We start from the raw sequence: 12513 nt of genomic DNA on the forward strand, positions 1-12513 counted from the left end.
TTTAATGCTGTACAGACTTAAAGTAGTGACCTAATGTCTTCATTAAAATCCTAAAGTCTCTTAAAACACCCACAATCATACATAGTCCTTCTTTCCCCCTTTGCCCAGTCTGGGGTACCGGTATCTCAGGAAAAGAAATAGAAGTCTGTGGCTCAGGCAGCTCCCGGTTCTTCCCAGTAATCGGTCTTGGCTGGGAGACCTCCCTGGGTTCCTGGCACCCTCAGCTGTGTCTCCAGGATCTCTGCTAAAGCCAGGTGGCGGTTCCCCCTTCTAAAGCTGTGGGGGTCCCCACTCTGGCAAAGCCGTGTGGTTCTCCCTCCAATGGCTGCCGAATCTGGGTTTAAATCCCCATACCAATCTTCCTCTGCAGCCCCATTTCTGACTCTTCCCACACTCAGCCACACTTGCCCTCAGTCTCCTGTCCTTTCTGGCTTTTCTGGCTGTCATCATGAGTCTGGGCAGGTGTGGCCCCATGTCCTGGAGCCAATCTTCTCCAAGCTCCCACGCAGGTGCTGTATCTCAGGGGACCTGCCCCCCAGTTACTTCTTGGTGTGGAATTCACTTCCATTCCCCTGGCTCAGAGCATGGCCACAGCTATTTAACATATCTATGTAACCAGTCAAAGGTTACAGACATGTTAAATGACCAGGCCAGAGGTTAGCTGCAAAGCTATTGCTGTACAAAACAGCTCTCAATGGCTCTGCTCCATTTGTCCCTTTCCCCAAACCACACCTGTGGGGTGGGGCAGTGAGGACATCCTAATATCTCCTGGACACCTTAAGTTCTGGACCCCATTTCAAATTTGGGGTCCCCCCTCTTGGCTGCACCCTGTAACAATCAGGCAGTGACTTTGAATACTTTGGTCACTTTGTGGCTTCAGGATCTAGAAAGTACCTAACTCAGAGTAGGCACTCACTAATTTTTTATTATTTTATTTTATTTTACTTTATTATTTCATTATTTTATTTTTATTTTATTTTAGTTCATTTTTTTAAACTCTTACCTGAGCATGTGTTTATTGACTTTAGAGGAAGTAGGAACACAGATGTGAGACTGAAACATCAACCAGCCGCCTCCCATTAAGTGCCCCCACTGGAGATGGAACCCACTACTGAGGCACATGCCCTGACCAGGGATGGAACCCACGACCATTTGGTGAACTGGACAATGCTCCAACCAGCTGAGCAACCCAACCAGAACTCAATAGGTATGTCTGAAATGAACTAATCAAAAATTAATACTTGTATATCCCACCTTATAACATGCCTATGAGACAGTCAAGGTACATTCGTATAATTTTATAATTTGTACATGACATTTTCACAAAGGAATACTATTTCCCTTGGAGCACAGAAAATGTTAGCAGGAAAATAAGAATGCTTTATTTATTTCTGGTAGGTAAGATACAGCCTTGAGTTCTGTATCTATAATTTAATATTGTTATAACCTTAGATAAGCTATTTATATAATTGTTTACATGATTAACAGTCACATAAATTCAGCAGTTTAAGTGAACAAATTGCAAGCAAGGTGCAAAACATCTGGGCATGGGAGACATTTGTCATGGTTAGTAATAGACATAAGAGGACTAATCACTTGGACCTTTAAGTTGTGGAAATCCATAGGCACCTCTCTGGACAGCTTTGTATGTTTCTCAGTTCTTTCTGGTTTTTCATTCCCATAGGTGAGTCTAGAAATATTTGTCTGAATCTAGCTTCTACAATCCCTCCATTTATCCATGTACTTATCTCTTAAGTAAATAGAGATACAGAGTGTGCAGCACAGCTGGAGATACAATTATACAGGAAACTCAACTACAATGCACTATGGTAAGTGCTTGTGACAGTAAAAGTATGTAATGCACATCAAAGGGGCAAATATCTGTCATTTTCCCTTAGCAAACTGGGAGCAATTGAAGGATTTTAAGTTGGTGAATACAATTAGATTTATATTTTGAAAGGATTACTCTGTGGGTACCATGGTAAGTGTAATTGAAAGGGAGCAAGAAATCCAAGGAAAATGTTTCCCATGGAGTCAAATAATGCAGAAAACATAAGACATAACAACAACAAAGGTGATATTAAAAAAATAGCTAATGAGAATGTAATATGCATATTTGCCAGGTGTTGTGTGCTCTATATTCACGATCTCAATTCCTGCATGCAAACAGTGAAATACTACTATTAGTTCCAGCCCTCTACCATTTAACATGTGAAGAAACTCAGGCTCAGAGTAGTTAAGTAATGCCTAATGCAATAGCATTTTAGAGAGAAATAATTCAAATTTGTCTGTCTTGAACTACTCTGATATAGTTTTATTACTGACATCTCTGCCCATAAATCTCATTCAAATTCTGTTCATGCATGCTGAATTTTCAGATATTGTTTCCATGCTCAAGGTTTTTTATCTCACGTAACATGCATATCACAGAAAATCTTGACTCTAAGAGTGAAAAACTCAATCCTAGGAGCATAAACTGAAGACAAGTCCCTTTAATTAGATGTTTATTTCGTACAAAATTCACTCTGAATTCAAAGAAATATATGAGACAGAAATAATATTTTAAACAAATATACACCTATCAGCAGCTGCCGGGACCTCTTCCACATCTTTTTTAAAAGATTTTACTTACTTAGTTTTTAGAGAGGGGAAGGGAGGGAGAAAGAGAGGGAGAAAAACATCAATGTGTGGTTGCCTCTCACACGCTCCCTTCTGGGGACCTGGCCCGAAACCCAGGCATGTGCCCTGACTGGGAATCAAACCGGCAATCCTTTAGTTCACAGGCTGGTACTCAATCGACTGAGCCACACTAGCTGGGGCCCACATCTTTTATTCCTAATAATTGTGTTTGTCCCCACTTGTGAATCCACTTTCTCTCACACTTTGACCTTGGCTTAAAAAGTATGTATGGAACCTCTTCTTCAAAAGTTGCAGGCACTGTATTATGGTCAGTCTGGCTCCTTGGCCCTCATCCTTATCTCCCTTCATCAGGGCTACTGACATCTATGATTTAGCCACACAGGCTAATTTGTGAGAACATTCTCTCTGCCTCCCATGGAATGCTGAATATCATTCCAGTGAAACTTCCTAGTCTGAATTTCTCGGAGAATGTCCATTGCCCAGCTCTAGATCTATTTTAATCTTAACTATATTTCAGGGCCAAATTTCATTTCTATTTTCTGAGCTCTATCATTTAGCATCTGAAAATAAGCTATATACAAATGTTAATTTACTTTTTCACATATTTGATGTTTGGCATGACTAATATACGCAAATTGATGACAGAGTATCCTATCTTGTCTCACCAAGTTCAGTGTTCAGAGATTCTGCCAAGAAAAGTGTTTCTCTATTTGCAAATATCAACTATTGGAAAGAAATGCAAGGCATTTAAGAAAATGAAAGCAATGTGAGAGAAAAAGAAATTTAACCAAAAATAATGTACATTGATATGGTAGTAGATATTTTATAAAAATTATCTTTATATCCAAACAAAATATGAAATCCTCATACTTCTTTCATGGCTTATATTTCTTTTTCATCTCATTACATGAGAGAAATTCAATATATGTTTCTGACTGTTGTTTATAAATTTAATAGAAAAACTATCATAATTACTCAAACAGTGATTAACAAAAACTTTATTAGTTATATACGATCAATTTAAAAGAAAAAATAAAAGCAATGTTTTTATTACACCAACTGTTATATTACTACAGAATCTGGTGTTTTCCTTAAAACTAGTTCAAATCATCTACAATATACCATTTTGAAAGGGAATGCAAAAATGTATATTATTGGAGAAATGCTTGTCACTCATTTTCCTATTATCTTATTGTAATATTCAAATAGTAAAGAAAATAAAACATACCTGAGATATTTTCTAACTAGGAAACCACGTATCCATCTTTGAATAATCAAAACTGGTGAATTATGAGCCATAATTCCATTAATTTTGGAAATGATGTATTTGATATTATTAATTTCATCCATATAGGTTGATCCCTGTATATACAAAATGTGTGATATTTATATTTCATGAAAGTATTTCTAAGTACATTTTAACTTGAAAGTCTAACAGTAAAAACTACTAAAATATTCATAGCTGCCTTAAAGGCACAGCAGTTACATAATATACATTTTCATATATATTTGATTAGAACAGAAAATCAAGAATTAGCAGCACCAAATAATTTCAATTTTCTTATAAAATGCAAGATCCAAAATGATAACTTTTTCCATTCTAGAGTCTTCTCCAAATTTGGTATCATAGATATAAATTTTAACCATAGTCATGATGATCTCTGAAAAGCAGTGACGTGAATAGGTATCCAAAGAATCTCAAAGTATTCTGTAGATCCCCATCAAGGAAACCTATATGTTGTATTCATACAATAAAGTAGTTCAAAAGTTTGTTGCATCTTAACTATAATGTTGGACACTTACTGGGACCCAGCACATTCCCCTGAGAAAAGATATTCTCTATTGCCTTTAAATAAATTATCTCTAAGATCTCTGTTCCTGCAAATGTTTAGATTTGGAAACATTGACTCCTTATATCATACTGTTCATTTGACAGATTAATAAAAAAGCTACTTTAGTTATGTTTTGAATGTAAGGATTATACCTTAAAAACCTGAAATGTGCATTGTTTAAAGCACAGGAGGCAAACACAAGTCCCCTAGGCCAAATCCAGCCCTCCACCTTGTTTTATCCAGCCTGCTACCTTGTTTGTACCCGGCAGCAGCACCTCCTTGCCCCTAATTAAGGAGCAGTTACGTTTATACAGTCTTAAAATTCCATTCGGCCTTTGAAGGCAAGCAGGAGGCTGATGTGGCCCCCCGGTAAAAATGAATTTGGCACCCCTGGTAAAGACATCTACCCTGAAAATTACGAAACCATCATATTAAAAAACACTTTTCTGCCCATATCCTCAATGAACTATGTACTGCTAGGGAAAAAAAAATCACGACGTCTTGCAGGTTAGTGCTACTTCATGTCACCCCAAAACATAATTGTAGGAGTTCAAGAAATGCCACTCCAAAATATGCTCCTTTGGTATTTTAATTATTTTGAGTGGTAGACACTTGGAAAACAGGAAAGCAGGGATGGGATTTCTCTGAACTACCCTTATCTACATAAAGACAGATCTTCCAAAAGGTATTCAAAATAAATAAAAACTAGGGAAGATGGTTCTTATTAAAGAAGAATAAATTAGAAGATTAGGAGAAGAGTTTAGCAGAGACCACCACACCCAGGTAAACTTTGTCACTAACTCCCATCTATTCTTCTAAAGGACAATAATTCATCTTTCCTAAAAATCATTTACTCTCCTAAGAAGCCTACACACCCCCTTCCCTTTCTTTGAGCATGAATTCAAAGATACTTCAGAAGTTATTAATTTTTCCCTGGGTATCTCTTATGTACACATGAGGTAGAAATTGATAAATTTGTTTTTCTTTTGTTCATGTCTTTTATCACAGGAGTCTCAGTCAATAACTCAGAAGGGTAGGGAGAAAATTGTTTCTCCTCCCCTATACTAGCTTGGAAGCAGGGAGTTGAGTGCATAGAGAACACAGCAGCAGGGAGCATAGGTGACTGGGCATAAGGGCCCTGGTCAAATGCTGCAGGTCTCAATGGCAGAGAACCATTACATTCATACTGCAGTAAAAGCACAGAGTCCTGCTTCCCACCATGACATGAAGCATTCCTTTTCTTTAAAAAGATAAACAAAATAATCTTCACCTGTTGGCAGGGTTAGTGTCCCTGCCAGAGAACAAGTAACCTCTAGACACACCCCAGCTTTCTGATGCCCTAACACAATTATTTTGTGAAATGCCAATAAAACTATTATGGTAAACTTGAACAAATGCCATGATATTTGAAATTTGAAGACAAATAGAAATTTCCTCTTTCTAAAGGGCAAATAATACATTTCCTCCACTAGAAAATGATGGCCTGGACTTAAATCCCAGTTCCACTACTTGCCAGTGATGTGATCTAGGGTAAGTAACCTATCTGTCCCTGGTTCTCCACCTGTAAAATAGGGATAACAATAGTACAGCTTCACTGAGTTGTTGTGAAAGAACATTAATAAAGAATTTAGAATGGTGGCTAAAACATTTCACGCCCCCAAACAAAGTTGTCCACAGTAGTTTCATAGTAATACTTAAAAAATAATATATCATTTTAGATCCTACAAAGAACCTTATAACTTACCACATTTGATACTCAGTAGTCTAAAGCAAAGTAGTCTAAAGCAATTTTACTAAATAATTTATCCAAACTTACATAATGTAAAATTATGAAATAACTATAACAGACAATTGGTACTAATATTTTCAATCTAATGCAAAAAAATTAAATATCCTAAAATTCTGACAAAACATAAGCTTGGGCAAAAAAAAATCCCTGTCAACAATAAACAAAATAGATGGTAGAATAATAAAACATCTATTGTCTACCTCTTGCTATTGTAACCCTGGAATGAAAATGGGGCTATCGCTAACCTGGTATAAAGCATGATGAAGCATTTCAAGGGAATATTAAAAACTTTTGTAATATGACTCATATGGAAGAAAGTACTTTGGGTTCTAACAGGAAGAGTAGTTGAAAAAACAAATTGCAAAACTATATTATATTCATACTGTATATAATCATGCACATTTCTAATCAATTTGGTATTTTAAATATATTTTCACTTATTTAATTTTTCTTTCTTTCCTTCTTCCACACTTTAATTTCTTCTATATGTATCTGATCCCTAAGTTCTACCCTTTTGAATTCTATTTGCAAGTGGCCATTATCTGCAAACCTGATGACTGGTTCTACAAAATCACTTTTCTACCTGAGCAAAGGGTGCCCTCTGTGACTGGTACCAGGGTTAGGGCAAAAAGGAAACCCTGGGGAGGTCCCATGCATTTCATTAACACTGATGGCATATCTGGCTCTGGGGACAGCACTGGAATTTCACAGATTTCGAGCCCCACTGCCCACTGTACTTCCCTGTGGGCTTGGTCCCCTGGGACTGGGGCAGTCAGATCACAGGGAAGACACCCACCTACCAGGAAACACCACCTTGTGGGGATTGGAAAAGCCAGATAAAAGCAAGAGAGCTAAAACTCTTGTGATTTAGCACCATGTACTGGAAAATAATAAAATAGACTTCTTTGTATTCATCTGCTAGAGAACTGCCACTCATACACAGATGCACAAATAGAGAAGAAATCTATCAAATACCATGAATAATCAAGGCAACAAAGCAGCTCAGAAAAAAATAAAAATTTTCATAAAAATACAAACATGGAAATATGTAATATAAATGACAGAGAATTCAAGACTGCAGTTCTCAAAGAGCTCTACAAATGCAAGAAAATTCAGTCAGACAGTTTAGTGAACTTAAAAAACAAATCAATGCCCCGACTGGCGTAGCTCAGTGGGTTGAGCATGGGCTGCGAACCAAAGCATCACAGGTTCAATTCCCAGTCAGGGCACATGCCTGGGTTGCAAGCCATGGCCCCCAGCAACCACACATTGATGTTTCTCTCTCTCTCTCTTTCTCTCTCCCTTCCCTCTCTAAAAATAAATAAATAAAATCTTTTAAAAAAGAATATACTTAAAAAAATAAAGTGCAAATTCAGTGAAAAAATATTTTAAAAAAATCAATGAACAAAACAAGTACTTTATCAACAAGACTGAAACTTGAAAAAAGAATCAAACAGAAAATCTGAAGATGAACTCAGTAAAAGAAATTAAAAATAAACTAGCAAGCATAGAAAATAGAGCTGGCCAGATTAAGGAAAGTCTTAGTAATATCAAAGGTAGAAATCTAGAAATGATGCAGAGAGAAAAAGATACTTGAACATAAAATAAACAAACAAACAAACAAACAAACAAAAGGCCTCTATGAGACTATGTGACTCCTTCAGAAAGAGCAATATAAGAATACTAGGCATGCCCAGAGAAGAGCGGGAGAAGGGAACAGAGAGCCTATTCAAACAAATAGTTGATGAGACTCTCCAAACCTATGGAAAGAGCTGTATCCTCAAACCCAAGAAGCAAACAGAATGTTAATCACTTCAATCCAAAGAGGCCTTTTCCAAGGTACATTTTATTAAAACATTAAAAAATTAATGACAAAGAAAGAACTCTCAAGGTAGCCATGGAAAAGAAGAAAGTCACCTATAAACAAAAGCCAACCAGGTTATCATCAGACTTCTCAGCAGAAACTCTACAACCTGGAAGAAAGCAGGACGGAATACTCAAACTACTGAAAGAGGGAAATTACCAGCCAAGAATAATATATCCAGCAAAATTACCCTTTAGATATGAGGGAGAAATAAAGACTTTTTCAGACATACAGAAGCTGAGGTAATTTATCAACAGAAGACCCCCACTGCAGGAAATACTCAAGGGGGTTATTCTACCTGACAAAGAATAAAAGGTCACAAAACTACAAATAAGATTGCCCGCAAGCATGCAATATAAACAAGGATAATTTGTGACAAAATGGTTAGAGTTAGATGGCTTTTCTTTTTGTTCCTACCAATCCCCTTCTTCCCAACCTAAGCACATGCCTGGATATGAGGAAGCTCATTACCTATGAGGGAAAATGAGCATTTGCTAAATACAACAGAGCAGGAAGCTAGAATAAACCCTGGTTTTTTAAATTTTCCTTAAGAAATTACACAGAGGACTGCCTACCTCTGAACTTTTTGTTATATAATAAAAAAAAAATTCCTGTTTAGTGGGCTTTCTGTTACATGCAGACAAAACACAATCCCAATTGATACCACTGGTTCTTCAAATTACACCCACTTAAAAATACACACACTCATACACATATAGTTTTATATACATAGATGTGTATACACATGTGATGGATATTGGCCAGCAATATCCATCGCTGCAGATGTTCGTCGAAACACGAGAAAAACATACGCATGGACAACCGAGTCCTGTGGAGAAATAGGTATGAAACGGCCACTCTCTCTAGTGGAGAGCACCCCATTCTCCCGCCCAAGCAGGCTTTTATTAAGAATACTGATACAATTTGTGAATTACAGTCTGGCAGGGAAGATAAAACAAGTAGTTAGCTTTTAAAGGGACTGGCAGATCTCCCACTGGGATTCTGGGCTGAGATTTGGGGGTTTTATCATTTAAAAAGACTACAGGACTTAAAAACTAAGTTTTGTTTCCTGCCTGTGCCTTCATATTCTAATTCAATAGCATCCTCCAGCAAGCAGATCTCACAGGATCTTTCATATTCTATGTCCCAGGTCTGATTACCCCAGGCGTCTGCCAACTCTGGTCTGGACTGCACCTCCTCTGTTATTTCTGCAGGCCTGGGTTGGGCAGAGGAGACAAAGGCAGCCGGGAGACTTGGATTTCTCAAGGACTCAGGCTTTGACAAAGCCGAGGGGGCAAGGGTGGATGTTGATCACCCCTTCATTTCCACAGCCCCCCAACTCCTTCCCTGAGGCCTCCACATGATCATGCCTGTTGTAGATGATTCCCCTCATGGGAAATCTTACCCATCATTGGCTAACTGATCAAGCATTGGGGGCCGGCACAGAACAGGCAGCGTTCATGCCAGGGAAATAAATTTTGTCTCCTTAGTGTCTGCTGGTTCGGAAGCCTCTTACTCAGCCTTAGCCACAGGTAGTTACAGTTTCCTGAGACCAGGCAGGGTAGACCTCAACATACACATATATGTATATACATGTATATACATACATATTATGCTTTTAGATAACTAGGCACTTCAAATTTCTAGTTACTTTGATTTCATATAATGAAGAAGAACCTGTGTTTTTCCTTTTTTTCAAACAACTAGACCCCTAAAAACAAAGGTCTATAAGTCATTAAATGTCACAGTTAAGAATTAATGGGATCCTTCTAGGTATTTTACTGTGTTATAATTTACAGTAAATTAGCTTTAATTATACTAATTTGTTTCTTATAGGATTAACATAGCCTTTTCTAGTTTCTGCACCCCATGCCCTCTGGATAAAAGAACAATAATAGTTATTGAAATTACTGCATTAATTATTATAAGGTTCATAATTATTTTCTGTTTTCACGATATTCTTATAGTTAACAAGTACAATAACTAAATAGATATACATCCTCATAGATTGCCACTTATTACTTCTCAAGTGCTTGTTTATATTGCTATAAACTAAATCTTTCAATATTCAAAGGAAAACCTTATAAAATATTGCTTATAAGCAGAAATAACAAATAGAAATGCAAAGGTAAAGTAAAAACTGTTATTCAAATACATTTCTTTAATTCTCTACAACTTAGGAAAATATTATGCCAGAATTTGGTATATCTATATTGCTTTAAGGCTTAGTCCATTTTTTTTACTTTCATTCATAATTTATAGAGTTTTTACTCAACCATTGCCTTTATATTTGATAATTTTTTTAATTAAAAGTTATATTCCTCAGTTTAAAAATATGTGGAAGTTATTATCATCTCACTTAAAAAGATCTATTAATCCAGTTTCCTATAGTCGCCATTATCTTTTCTTTGTCCAAAATTCTCTCATAAAAGTTTCTATACTTGGTATTATAATTTCATATTTGTTCCTGCACGTTACTGAAAGTCCAAAGATTCAATAACTTCATCACTATCAAAAAGGCTTTCAAAATAGTTTTGTATCAGTGCTAATTTTCCTTGACCATTTACAGCATTCTTTATTTTTAAACTAGTCTTTTCCCTTAGCCTAAGTGCTAATAAAGCATAAAGCATCTCTTTATTTTTCTTCTACTTCCTGGGATCAGTACTCTTTTCTTCTCACCAGTTCCACTGCTTTCCACCTACAAAATGAGACTGTGACTGAAGGCTGAGTCCTTAGCTTTCAGTCTACATTGTTCCTTAAATTTTCCTGTGACACCTTAGTTTCAAGTATAACCACAAGCAAATACAGTGATCCCTCACCTATCAAGGGAGTTACATTCCAGAGACCCCTGCGATAGGTGAAAAATCTGTGAAGTAGCGGCATTATATTTATTTTATTATTTATATATATTTTAAGGCTTTATAAACCCTTCCTACACTCCTATAAACCCTTCCCACTTTCTTATTAACCTTTCCCACACTCTTATAAACACTTCATATTCTCATAAACACTTTCTACACTCTCAAACCTACGTAATTTTAACAACATATAAAATTCTATATGGGTACTCACCAGTGAAGTATACAGTCATCCCCCACTATATTGTGGTTCACTTATCATGAGTTCACCATATCGCGGGTTTTAAAAAGCCTGTGATACAGTGAAGCTGCAAATAAATGAACAACAATATAGTGAGGGATAACTCTACCCAATGGATTTACATCTTAGACCCAGAACAGAATTTCTGAATTTTAGTTCATTTCCAAATCCTGGTTGATATCTCTACATCAATATCCTGCCTCAGATAAACCTGTCCAAACTTTCTACCAAAACCATTTAAATGTCACCATTTCTGTTAACCAGTTTATTTTTTGACCCAGTTATTCAAGTTCAAAATACTAGAGGACTATTTCCTTAGTTATCCTCCCACATTCAATCAGTTTTTAAAAAATCATGTCAAATCTTTGTATTCTCTATGCTTTGTGCTGTAACATAGACTGTAGCACTGTAAAACCAAGACAGACTTGAAATCCTAGCTTCATAACTGACTAGACTGATATTGGATAAGTTCCTAAAACTTCATTTTCTTCTTTGAAATAAGAGTTAATACCTTCCGAAGTCAAAGAATTTAATAATGAATAAATAAGGTATTTTTCAGAAAGTCCACCCCATCCTCCCTAGGTTCACCTTTATTCCTATGTTATTGTTTTCTTTATTTTCTTTAGAAATTAATGCTATCTGGGTTTCTATGGTTGTTATATTTTGGAGGAAGGGGTAGGGAGGTGGCTTACACATTTATTTCCTGTGCCTTACCACTAAACTTAATAAAAGTAGGACCTTTGTCAGTATTATTTACTATTGAGTCCAGAATAATCCCTCTGACATATTAGGTGCTCAATGTATACTTGGTCAAGGAATGAATAAATAAAATATATAAAGTGCTTACCACAATGGCATTTACTGAGTGTCTGTCCTTTACATTGTCTTCTTTCTTCTTTGCCACTGGCTATCTACCTATATCAACCCTAATAACATCATTTCTGACCTACAGTAATTGATTTCTCTGCTCTCATCTGCCCCTTAACCCCTACTAATTTGTTAGCATAATACTGGGTTAATCATCTTTCAGAAAAAACTTTGTCAATACCATTTATTCATAGAGCACCAACTATGACAGAATCAATCTAACTTTCCTACTCAAATACCTTCAATAGATCTTCACTGCATTAATTAAGAAGTGTAAAGTTGTTGGTATGTCATTCAAAGTTGTTTTCAATACTTTCCACCTGAGTTCCCACGGATTCCTTAAATGAACTTCATATATGATTGTCTTTAAAAGGGTTATTTATGCATGTTCCTAAATTTGACTATACCATACAACACAACCA

The 12513-nt window shown here is 36.4% G+C and overlaps 1 protein-coding gene across 1 annotated transcript in view; it reads right to left on the minus strand.

The window, feature by feature from the left end:
• The window catches only part of LRRIQ3 (leucine rich repeats and IQ motif containing 3), a 110666-nt gene that overhangs the window by 74408 nt on the left and 23745 nt on the right, over positions 1-12513 (minus strand). The window contains exon 4 of the mRNA XM_028513987.2: positions 3869-4002. Coding sequence (XP_028369788.1) covers positions 3869-4002 — 134 coding nt within the window. The remainder of the gene's footprint in view (positions 1-3868; positions 4003-12513) is intronic.

The sequence above is a fragment of the Phyllostomus discolor genome, chromosome 5, assembly GCF_004126475.2.
Source record: "Phyllostomus discolor isolate MPI-MPIP mPhyDis1 chromosome 5, mPhyDis1.pri.v3, whole genome shotgun sequence".
NCBI classification, from domain to species: domain Eukaryota; kingdom Metazoa; phylum Chordata; class Mammalia; order Chiroptera; family Phyllostomidae; genus Phyllostomus; species Phyllostomus discolor.